An 11512-nucleotide genomic window follows, 5' to 3' on the forward strand; every position below is an offset into this window, starting at 1 on the left:
AGAAACCAGGGCAGAAATGAGCTTAAAAATGAGTGCTGGATGAGCCATACGCAGGGCCCTCGAGGCAATTCGAAATCCTTGCACTTTAGCGCATGACGTGATTGAAAAAAGTTACGTACAGAGATGACTGATGATTATTCACGCCATACAATCCCTCCATCACATCGAGGCCCACTCACATGGGAGCTTGCAGAAGGCAACGTCACTTCCGGTTTGGGAAAGGTGTCTTTTGACTATGTTTACTACTGCATCCTTGGACAACTTACTCTGTATACAAGTTCTATCTAGTATAGTATGTTTGCGCAATTTAATCCCGTGATACTTTTTATATCATCCCATGTATATGCACTGTTCCATATGCAACATAATAACCCTAAATCAAAGACATGCTTTAGATACTCTCCGCTAGTAAGAACGAGACACATCGACAAGAATAGATCCACGTAAACAAGCATTCTAACCCAACAGTCCAGTGGCCAACGACTCCAGATCTTCCAAGGTCTGGATTTGGGGTTCCTTGGGCGTTGACCGTTTGCCTCTTTTGAACTTGGACACTTCCTGGCTCTCGTCTGGCTCCTGTACCCGGACCTTCTGCTTCTTGCTGGGGCGCGGTGCTTCGACTTCTGGTTCGGATGGAGAGAACTGTCCCTCGTCCTCGTTCTCGTAGGGAACAAGCTGTTCCACCCTTTCCTCGGCTTCTTCCTCCGCCAACAATTCCCGCTCGCGCGCCTTGCGCTTCTCCTTCTTCTCGCGCCGTTTCTGTCGGGCAACTTCCTTGTCCTCCATATCTGCCTGTCGCGTCCGCTCGGTTTCCTCCGCCAGGAATTGTGCCTTTTGATCCTTAGCATCGCCCTGCGCCTTGAACTGTTCTTCGTCCTCCATCTCGTACATTTCGTGCGCATTGCCCTCGTCGTCGAAGACAAGCTTCGTACCTTTGCCCTTGAACTTGAGTAATTTCTTCTTCGACTTGAGCATTTTCTTCCGGCGGTTGGAGTCCACAAACAGGGGATCTCGCCCATCGAGATGCACGGTTTTAATATCCTTCTTGTCGTCGGACTCGTCCTCCTCATCCTCCGAACTATCTCCTCCCACATCCAGATCGTCGTCTCCAGCGTCGTAGCGGCGTTTGACAGACAAGAACTCGTCATCATCATCACCCTCGCCAACGGCAACCTTATTTTTGGTGTGATCAACCAATGTTCCATCATCGTTGATGAGTTTCGAGTAGTGGCCCGCCAAAACATCTTGGTTCTGTCGCTCGAACATCCGGTCGTATTTGGTCCGAACCCGCGGCTCATCCTTCTTCGCCTTCTTGTCTCCTTCCTCGCTAGAATCTTCATCACTGGAGGCATATATCGAGGCTCGAGGGGCGTTCTTTCGCTCTTTCGTGTCATCTCCCTTGATGAATTTGATACGGGGAGCACCAGGAAGACCCAGGCTATGCGCAAAGTCTTCCAATTTCAGCTCCTTCAGGTTGAAGATTTCTTTGTCCTTCTGAACGTAGACCGACTTGACATAGGAGATAAATGCCTTCTGGCCCAGGTACTTCAGCTCGGGGTCCTTAAAACACATATTTTGTAGCTGGCTTTTGACGCTCTGCTGTTTGTTGGCTTTGATATTAATCCGCTCGACCTGCACCTTCTTCTGTTCCAGGCGTTGCAACATCCCTTTCTCTTCGCTGGGGTCCAAGAATAGCACTGCACGGCCATCACGCTCGTACCGCGCAGTCCGCCCAACTCGGTGGATATACGTATCGGCATCTTCGGGACAATCGAGCTGAATGACCCAGTCGACAGCTGGAAAGTCCAAACCACGAGCAGCAACATCGGTGGCAAAAAGAACGGCATGCTTTGCCTGTGAAAACTTGGTCGTGATATCAAGTCGGCCCCCTTGTTTCTGCCGGCCGTGAAGATGCATCAAGGGAATACCCGGCTGCATATGTCGGAAGGACTCGTAAACAAACCGTACCTGTTTCCCCGACGAAAGGAATACTATCGCCTTCATTTTCAGGTTACTTCGAATAAAACTCCATAGAACATCAAGCTTCTGTGGCACCGGAATAATCACGTAGTGTTGTTGAAGAGTAGAGGGGGTCGCTGAAGAGGCTGTTTCATGCACAGCCACATACTCAGGATCTTGTAAGCTCAGTCGTGCCAAATCCGACACTCTCTTAGTTTGCGTGGCACTGAAGAGAAGCGTTTGGCGTTCCTTAGGCAGGTGACCAATAATAGCATCTACGGTCTTTTGGAAGCCCATGTCCAAGATGCGATCCGCTTCATCCAACACCAGCATCTGCAGGTTATTGGTTTCAAACAATGCCGTCTGGTCCAAATGTTGTAGCATTCGACCAGGCGTACAGACAAGAATGTTCATTCTGCCAAGTCTCTCCTGTTCCTCCCGCAAACTCTTACCACCAATGACCAACCCGGCAGAAAAATTATGGTAGCGCCCAACCTTGCGGAGAACCTCGAAGATTTGAATAGCAAGTTCGCGCGTCGGTGAGAGGATCAGAGCCCCTAGCCCATCGTAGTCGGCCCATTTTTTGCGGTACAGATTCTCGAGAACAGGAACGAGGAAAGCCAGCGTCTTGCCGCTTCCTGTCTTAGCGGCTCCCAAGATATCCCGACCTTTTAGTGCATGGCTGATTGCTCGTGATTGAATATCGGTCAGGGTTTTATAATGAGAAGATGAAAGTCCGGAGGAGGTTGGTTCGGACAAAGGTAGATCGGTGAAGGACTTGAAGGTTTCCTTAAGGTCGAGATCTTCCACTCGCTGAATAAGAGACGACAAACCCTCCTCTGTACGCTTGCGTTTTAGAGATGAAGGTCGTTGGGATGATTTCGATTGTTTCGCATGGCGGGGACCATTCGATGAAGGCATGATGAGCCCGCCTAGATGGTCGTTGAAATGCGAATAGTGCAGGAGGTTTTTTTTTTTTTTTTTTTGTTTTCCAGAGCAAAAGCTGCCGGGCGGTGAGATTGGTATCTGCTGAGTCATCCACCGATAAGATCCCCCTTCTTATCATCAGGAATTCGCATAGTCAACCAGGAACAAAATCGACATTCACAATCCTCTCTTCCTCTCGCGTCAGATCTCCCGCAGAGCACAATGTCTTCTGATGAGCAAGATGCCTTGGATGCCTTGGAACGAGAGGCATCGGACTTTACCAAGGTACATCAATGTCAAGCCGAAAAAGAGCTACGGGTACAAGATCAACTAATACCTAGCATAGGACGCCGAGATCGATCGCATTAGAAAAGCCTTTTCGTTAGATGCGTGAGTAGTTACGACAAAGTCATCTATCTACGTGGCCATACCAGCTAACTAAGCATGTTTACAAATTCTAGCTACGCCGTGCTCGATCTGCAGCCGGGAGTGACAGAATCTGATATCAAAGTGCAGTATCGCAAAAAGTCCCTTTTGATCCATCCGGATAAGACGAAAAATCCCGCAGCACCGGATGCCTTCGATCGCCTGAAGAAAGCCCACTCCACTCTTATGGACGAGAAAACCCGTACCTATCTAGACGAGTGCATTGCCGATGCGCGCCGTTTATTGATCCGCGAACACAAGTACACTGTGGACTCGCCTGAGCTGCAAACGGACGAATTCAAGAAGGAGTGGCGCCAGAAGACGGTACAGGTGCTTCTGGAAGAGGAGTCACGTCGACGTAGGCAAGCCAAGGCGCGCTTACAAGAGGAAGGACGGGAGAGGCGCAAGGAAGAGGAGGAGATTGCGGAGCGGAAACGGAAACGGGACCAGGACAAGGCGTGGGAGGATACTCGCGATGAGCGAATTGGCAGCTGGCGAGATTGGCAAAAAGGGCAAAAGAAAGGAGAAGGGGATAAGAAAAAGAAGAAGAAACTGAAAGTGTTAGGCTAATGTATTCTCTACGTGTGGTTTTGTGAGTTCTGATAAACCAACTCAACCACATATATAATATACGAATCGAGACAGGCATTGATGAACTTCCATCTCCAATGTATTGATGCCATCCCCAGAAGTCCAGGCTGTCAAATGTCAGAGATAAGAAGGCGGTCAGCGGCGATGCGGGGCGATTCGATTTGATTCGGCTTCATTTCAGCAAGTCCGCCAGAACATTCTCCAGCGTCCTCCTCTCTCTCATGGGCATTCTGTTGGCTGTCTTGCCCGGCTAGCGTCTGTTATTTGTTCCCATCAGCGCCTGCCTGTTCTGTCTCCCCTGGTTCTTGTCTACCATCATCCACCACCTTCCACCCTGCATTGGTAGAGAAACGCACAACCCCCTAGAATCAGACAGATATGACCGATTCTGGCTCCCCGCCAGACACTGGGCTTTCACGTGCCAATGGCAACGCACATATCATGAATACCAATTTGCTGTCTCCAAGCATAGAGACACTTAAAGAGACAATAACAGCAACAGCAACAACAACAGCACCTCCACGCTCCTCCGGCCTCCCATTGAAAGCAGGACAGCCCATTACATCGCCACCATCGTCGACTTCTGGCCCAACCCTTTCCACCGTCATCGCGCAATGCCATCACCAAATCCATTCTTTCCTCCGTGAATCCCACCCTCCTGATTCTCTCCTCGCCGCTGTACAACGTCAAACCCGTATTTCCCTAGACGTTATCGCAACCGCCATCTCCCGCTACAACTGCCTCTCCGAACTCTCCCTCTCTTATAACGGCGGGAAAGACTGTCTCGTACTGCTCGTCCTTTTCCTCGCCGGTTTGCATCCCCACCCGCCCCCAGAGGAAGGTGGTCTCGCCTCAATTCCGGCCATATATGCCCTACCGCCTGATCCGTTTCCCGACGTGGAGAATTTTGTCCTGTGGTCGTCCCATGCTTATCATCTCGATATCATCAAGTATACCACAGACCCACCCCAGTCGACCCTGCGCTCCAGCTTTCAGGACTATCTGTCCCGGAATCCCAATATTAAGGCGATTTTCGTCGGAACCCGTCGAACGGATCCCCATGGCGCCAACCTGACCCATTTCGATCGTACCGATAGTGGCTGGCCGGATTTCGTCCGGATTCATCCCGTCATCGACTGGCATTACGCGGAGGTTTGGGCCTTCATCCGCCACTTGAACCTCCGGTATTGCCCTCTGTACGATCATGGTTACACCAGTCTGGGTGGCACCGGAGACACGCATCCAAACCCGATGCTCCGGGTTGAGTCTCCTTCGAAAGGTGGCCAGCAGGGTGTGCAATATCGGCCGGCCTACGAATTGACCGAAGATCTTGAGGAACGTCTTGGGCGTCGCTAGCTTTCATGAATCTTTGGCAGCATGGCGTGCCGTTTTGCGACGATGGCCTCATGGAATGGGAAGCGCTTGGCCAAATCGGTGGTGCTTAATCTTTCTCAATACCCTCCAGTTCATTCAGCTGTTGTTATAGAGGCTCGCTTGATTCATCCCTGTCTCCATGGTGATGCTTAACCCATAGATCTTATATAGGCGTGTGCTCTACTCGAATGGATTTAGATTTACGACGGGCTGAATTTCGGTCGTCATTCTCACTATGTTATTATTAGAGCCTGCCCCGGCAGACGTGAACATGAATGTGAACATGCAGTTTAGACAGATACAGAAAATAGCCATCCCTTGAAAAGCGTTGCATCCTCTTTCTTTTTTTCTCCTTTTTTGTTGTTATTGTGGGGCCCAAACAGTAACAAATGTTCATTATAAATGATACCATACTGCGGTCCACATTGGGTCTTATTGCAGAAATGAAGAACAAATAACCCGTGCACGAAATTTAGTCCTGACACTGACAAGACTAGTTGAAGACAGTAAAAGTGTCAAAAGACAGTAAAGCACACTTGTCGACCAACCTCACATGTAAAAAAATTTGTATCTGAATAGTCCTGACAGCAAATGCCCGTCAAAACATAACAGGATCGAAATAGCGATATAGTACCGATCTGGAATATGCTATGCAAATACTCCAACGAGTCCAGGAACAGATACAGCAAACAATGATAGGTTAAACGACCGAGCGTGGGGAACTAGCCACAATCTCGCGGCGTGAAGAAATGGGCGACAGGGATTCCGCTTTGATGTTTTCTTTCTGAGGGCTGCCTGGTCCGGAATGATGGCTACCACGAGGCGTAATAGGAAGAGTGGACTTTGGACCAGCCGCAGTATTGCTCATCCAAGTGTTTCGGTTCGCCGACAATCTTCCACGATGAATAGGAGTGTTGTCCAAGTTCCCCGGGCTATTCCTGGAAGATAAGGAGTTAAACCGCATGCTGTTCACTGGATTTTTCCCCAGGGGATACCTGCTGCCGTTGTTAACACAGTTGGGATGGATACATCTGATGCACTATACATACGACGGGGAAATAGATGTTGCAGGAGTCCAGGTGGAACCTACTCCGACGGGAGACACATAGCTGTGCTGAGAGGCAGGACTCAAGTGCGATGCCGCCTGCTGGAGACGATGAAGGGAAGGCGACGGAGTAGAGCCCTGGACGACCTCAACAGAATAATTGTACTCGCCGGCTCTGTAGGCGCGACGTTCGTTGCTTTGTTGCTTGAGCAACTTCTGAGCCTTCGTGTCGGCGAAACGGAGGAGAAGCTTAACACCATCTTGTCCTACAACGTTATGAAATTCAGCCAGAACCTTCTCAGCAATTTCACGGGTCTCAAATCTATGAATGAATATTAGAGAATGAAGAAAGCAAAAGCAGAGGGCGCATGAAGGAACTAACCGAGCAAAACCAACTTCCTTGCTTACTCCAGTTTTCTCGTCACGGCTGATTTTCTCGGAGACAACACGGTACGGTTCAAAATGATGACGAAGGTCCTATTGTTTAATGAAGCCATTAGCCAAGGAAGTGAAAAGTTGAAGAGACAATCCCCACCGCCTCAGTCCACTCAATCGGAAGATTTGTGCAGTAGATGTTAGTCGAGGTTTTGTCCTCGAGATCCTTGAGACGTGAGTTGCGAGATTTCTGAATATGATCAGTCAAAAGAGCTGTTGACGGAGTTGGACGCTTGCATTACCTGGGCAAAGCTAGCCTGGTAGCCAAGATAAAAGAACCCCCTAATACAGTTCTCACAGGATTCAAAGTTGTAGTACTGAACAAAGCCAAATCTGTTTATGGCTTCAGTATGGGACACAGTCATGGTTGCCAAGGAGCTACACACCCTTTGCAAAGGCCGGTATCCAAATCTACAATCGCCTTGCAGCGGTCGATTTTCCCGAAACGAGAAGCGTACGCATGCAGGACTTCGTCGGTTGTCTCTGGCAGAAAGCCTCGGATGTAAACATTGGTAATACCCTCTCGATTCTCAAGACACTTAGCAAGTGTCATCTCCGACGAGTTGGTCCACATTGCTGGCACGGCTCGTGGAATAGGGGGGTCCTGCTGAGTCAAACACTCGAGATCCTGAAGAATGTAGCCAGTGGGAGTTTTCATCATCTGGAATGGCGCACAATTTGGAGCCATTTGAGGCAGTGGATTGAAGGGGAAGGCTTGGATATTCGTACCCTCCGATGTAGGGTTGGTGCTGCCAGAGTAATAGTCAGACTGGTTGCTATTATCGGCAGACGAGCTAGCAGTCGCCTTCTGTTCTTCACTTCCGGTCCAGGGGGCTCTCTTCTGTCCCGTCATGTCCTGCATATCACAGTTCATGACGTACGGAAAAGGATAACCCTGCATCGTCGGGACAATGGGATAGGCCGGGTTTATGTTCGGGTAGATGTTGGTTGGCATGTATGGCATGTGTCCTAGCTGTTCGGGCGTGGCCATAGGGGGCGAGGTAAACGGGGAGACAGAGCCCACACCATTGAACATTGGCCCATTGGGCAGGAGAACAAGGGGGCTGTTGTACGCAGCACGTTGAGCAGAAGGCACTGGTACCGGCATGTGGTTCTTGACAGTGTTAAATTTGGACCCAGGACGCTGGTTCTGGAAGTTCAGCGGACCAAAGAAAGGAGTTATGGCTGGGCCGTTACCATCCCGATTGTTACCAGGAGGCATTGGGGAAATTCCATTCACAAACATAGCACAGCCGCCATCATGAGAGGACTGTCCAGATTGGCCAGAAGGGGGCTGGCTGGAATCAGATGCGGTATTTTGATGAGCCTGGGAACTCATGATGATCGTCACACAGCGACAGTAAATTGGATTTCTACTCCATGTGAGTAACGCTCCGAAACCAATGGACAGAAAAATGTGATCGTTACGACGGGTTTGTAAAGCCGGTCGAGGACAGGGAAACATTCACGAATACTCGACAAATGCGTGGCATTCTTGAAGCACAACTAACTCACCAACGATCGCAGTTGAACTCGAGGCCAAGTAGATGATGGGCTGCCACAAAATACTGAGTATGAAGCACGAGAAGTCTACCATGATACTTACATGACCTCCGAATATCCGGACGAGTAGATGCAGTGGAAACCGATGGAAGAACGAGTGAAACTAAGAAAGGTAATGACGATGAGAGAATATCTAAGGGACTGGGATGATGGGTATCGGAAGCTAATGTGAGGACGATGGTGAGAGTGTAAAAAAGTAAGAGGGAAGAGGGGACAGGCGAAGGAGAGAGAAAAAGTGAGGAAACGGGGGGATTGACCAAGACAACAGAGAAAAAGAGGAAGGAGCTTTCTTCACTGTGAGAAAGGGAAGGAACTGCGGCAACAAGGTGACGCGAAAGAAACTAAAACCACGACTCATCAATCTGGAAGGTGCCGGCTGATACAGGAAGTTAGGGCCTGAGGCCGTTTGATGCTAACATACCCTGGTCTATGGCTACTGGCGGCAGGAAATACTGCATGCTCGCGCAAGGTATCTTTGTTAAAATTGAAACATAGTATAAAGGATAACCAGGCTGAATTGCCTTTGTGAATGCAACGCTGTTATATGCAGGAGCTATCTGCATTTAATGAGCTTGCTCTCTGGTATTCACGAATGCTGGGAGAATCTCCATCAACAATTTATGTCCTCTTTCAACCTCATTAATGGAGCCATGCCACGGACAGGTCAAGCAACCATGATACTTGCAAGCAGCCAAGGTAAGGTTAGGACTCTAGAGGAAGGTGGAAACGAACAGAAACGCCGAAACTGGTAGCCCTTCCAGCCTTACCGTCTCATTGCTGTGATGACCTGTCCTGCAGCCACTTATATACCACGGAGAAATCCTTACCTCGATGCTCCTCCTCGACGGCGTTATACACGTTGCGAGCCATGTCTCCCAACGCGAGTGGAGAGCCAGACTCCTTTGCAGCGGCAAGAGCCAGCCGGAGGTCTTTGTTCATTAGACCAACGCCAAATCCACCCTCGTAGCCACGTGAGGCCGGTGCGGTCTCGACCACGCCCGGAACTGGGTTGTTAATCTCCATGGGCCAGCAGCGACCCGTTGAGGTGTTGACCAACTCAGCTAGGGCTTTGGGATCGAGACCCCACCGCATACCGAGGTTCATGGCCTCGGCTGTTGCGATGTTATTGATCGCGAGGATGTAGTTATTGGCGAGCTTCGCGGAAACGCCGGTTCCTGAGGGTCCCATGTGCATTGCTTTTTTCCCCATGAGAAGCAAGACAGAGTTCACACGTTCCACTAGTTGGCCAGACTGAGACGATGCACCGAACATAAAAGACAGTGTACCCGCACGGGCTCCCACCACTCCGCCTGACATAGGGGCATCGACAAATCGACCTTGGTTCGTCGTGTGGATTGCATTTGCTATTTCCTTAGAGGAAGCAGGGTCTATCGTGGATGTGTCGATGAAAAGCCGCTCTTGCTCCAAGGCAGGGAGCTCACCACTCCGAAGAACGCCGTAGAAAACATTCTTAACGTGTTCGGGCTCCGGTAGACTGGTTATCATCACTGTCTAGCGAGAAGAGGTAATTATCAGAACTGGAGCACACGGACGGGACCCACTCAGGCACTTTTCCGTCCCTAACCGCTGGCGGCGGGTTTATTTACATCAACGCTATGGAGATTCCATCCGCTGATAGGCAGCACTTGATCAAAGAAGAGCTCAGGTGAATCCCACCCGCCCTTGACCGGTACAGAAAATTTTAACCGACGAAGTGTGTTCGACTTACCGACTGCTCCGCGACCTCCCTCGCGTTTTGGGCTACCAGCACCTTCGAGGTGTCATCACCAGCGCCGCTGCTCCTGGCAGCCTTCTGGGTCTCCTGGACAAACCGTTTGGTGGCATCTTCGTTCACGTCTCGTATTATTAGAGTGTCGGAAGCAGGGATCTTGGCGCGTAGATTCTTTGCCATAGCATAACCTACAGAGCCACCCAACGCGTTAACCCCTGGATCAGGATACCATGGGAAATACCACATCCCACTTACCCATTTGTCCCAGTCCAATAAACCCCCAGGTAGCATCTCGTCGCGTAGAGACAGAGAAGGCCCTTGTAGCCGAAGGCAGAGAACGTGAGAGGCATGGTTTTGGGGCGCCTGCCCTCCGTAGTGGGAGAGCTACAGCACGCGACACTCTCATCTTGACAGTCTCAGAGTATTTAGAAAAGGGCGGGTTTTTTCTGCAATAGATCGACTGGCACAACAAACGTTTGCCCACAGCAAAATCAAGGGAGGGACGGCAATTAGGTACTAGATTTCAGGAAGGTGTACTCCGTATAAGAACTATTTATTGTAGCAGTACACTTTCAGTAGAAGTAGGTAGTTGTATGAGGTAGACAGACTAGGTAGTAAATAAGATGCAGTGCCCAGGAGAAAACCGAGGGTGCAACCTAACCGGTGCTTTCCGAGAGTTTCCATCGCAAGAGCGTATAGAGTGGCATAACGGACGATCTCTCCGCTCGGTCTTTATGCGGGGAAATCCACAAACGGAATGGCTGCGGAGCGCGGAGAACCGATGTGCGATTATATAAGAATATCACTGTTGATGAACTTACTGACAGAACGGGATACATATTCCATCGAAGTCTTTCTTGGGTTTATTGGAGCTATTCTGATCGTGGGATGCCATACAGAAAGCTGTGGCCTACTCCATGGCCTTGGCAGCGACAGAATTGCTTCCTTCGGCTAAACACGTATTGCTTCAAGTCAGCATATACTGTAAAACGAACCAAAACACCATCGGCCAACAATAATTCTTAGATTGGTAAACAGGAATGGAAGCCCTCACACTTGCTTCAATGTTATCCTAATATAATATATCAGTTTTCACAGATACTATACAAACACCGGGCAATATGATTAAATATATATTGCTAAATAATCCAGGTTCTGCTCTGCACTGAACAGTCTATATACAATAATTAATGTTAACAAATAAAATAGTCAATTCAGCTGGGGACTAAGATAGATGAGTTGTACAATGCACTAAATGTAAGCTGCTGAAGTGTCCATTCCCCTATAAGTTGCAGGGACCAGTGAACTTTCATTGTTTCAATGTTACACAAGATTTCATAACAGATGATGATGATTGCAGTTGAGAGATGGCTTTTGACGTCTACTGAATTTCAATTCTAAAACTCCTTGGCGCTTACTTTCCCTTGCGTCATTTAAGACCAGACATGTGCCTTACAGCG

The 11512-nt window shown here is 49.4% G+C and overlaps 5 protein-coding genes across 5 annotated transcripts; 2 read left to right on the forward strand and 3 right to left on the reverse strand.

The window, feature by feature from the left end:
• Window positions 1–456: 456 nt before the first annotated feature.
• On the reverse strand, window positions 457–2880 carry dbp4 (RNA-dependent ATPase HCA4; the record flags this gene model as incomplete). The annotated part of the gene is made up of 1 exon (XM_033564940.1): window positions 457–2880. The coding sequence occupies one exon, from the start codon at window positions 2878–2880 to the stop codon at window positions 457–459; it is 2424 nt and encodes an 807-aa protein (XP_033430697.1).
• Window positions 2881–3108: 228 nt separating this feature from the next.
• ATNIH1004_000219 (J domain-containing protein) lies at window positions 3109–3882 on the forward strand (the record flags this gene model as incomplete). Its single annotated transcript, XM_033564941.1, has 3 exons — window positions 3109–3171; window positions 3233–3276; window positions 3348–3882. The coding sequence occupies 3 exons, from the start codon at window positions 3109–3111 to the stop codon at window positions 3880–3882; spliced, it is 642 nt and encodes a 213-aa protein (XP_033430698.1).
• A 399-nt stretch (window positions 3883–4281) lies between these two features.
• ATNIH1004_000220 (FAD synthase) lies at window positions 4282–5259 on the forward strand (the record flags this gene model as incomplete). The annotated part of the gene is made up of 1 exon (XM_033564942.1): window positions 4282–5259. One exon carries the CDS (start codon window positions 4282–4284, stop codon window positions 5257–5259), a length of 978 nt encoding a protein of 325 aa, XP_033430699.1.
• A 718-nt stretch (window positions 5260–5977) lies between these two features.
• On the reverse strand, window positions 5978–8096 carry ATNIH1004_000221 (putative RNA binding protein MSSP-2; the record flags this gene model as incomplete). The annotated part of the gene is made up of 6 exons (XM_033564943.1): window positions 5978–6272; window positions 6327–6644; window positions 6705–6799; window positions 6858–6947; window positions 7000–7090; window positions 7144–8096. 6 exons carry the CDS (start codon window positions 8094–8096, stop codon window positions 5978–5980), a joined length of 1842 nt encoding a protein of 613 aa, XP_033430700.1.
• Window positions 8097–9091: 995 nt separating this feature from the next.
• Window positions 9092–10458, reverse strand: ATNIH1004_000222 (uncharacterized protein; the record flags this gene model as incomplete). The annotated part of the gene is made up of 3 exons (XM_033564944.1): window positions 9092–9832; window positions 10050–10240; window positions 10308–10458. The coding sequence occupies 3 exons, from the start codon at window positions 10456–10458 to the stop codon at window positions 9092–9094; spliced, it is 1083 nt and encodes a 360-aa protein (XP_033430701.1).
• Between the last annotated feature and the right edge of the window lie 1054 nt (window positions 10459–11512).

Source organism: Aspergillus tanneri (assembly GCF_003426965.1).
Source record: "Aspergillus tanneri strain NIH1004 chromosome Unknown AapTan_2_pilon_pilon_pilon, whole genome shotgun sequence".
NCBI classification, from domain to species: Eukaryota; Fungi; Ascomycota; class Eurotiomycetes; order Eurotiales; family Aspergillaceae; genus Aspergillus; species Aspergillus tanneri.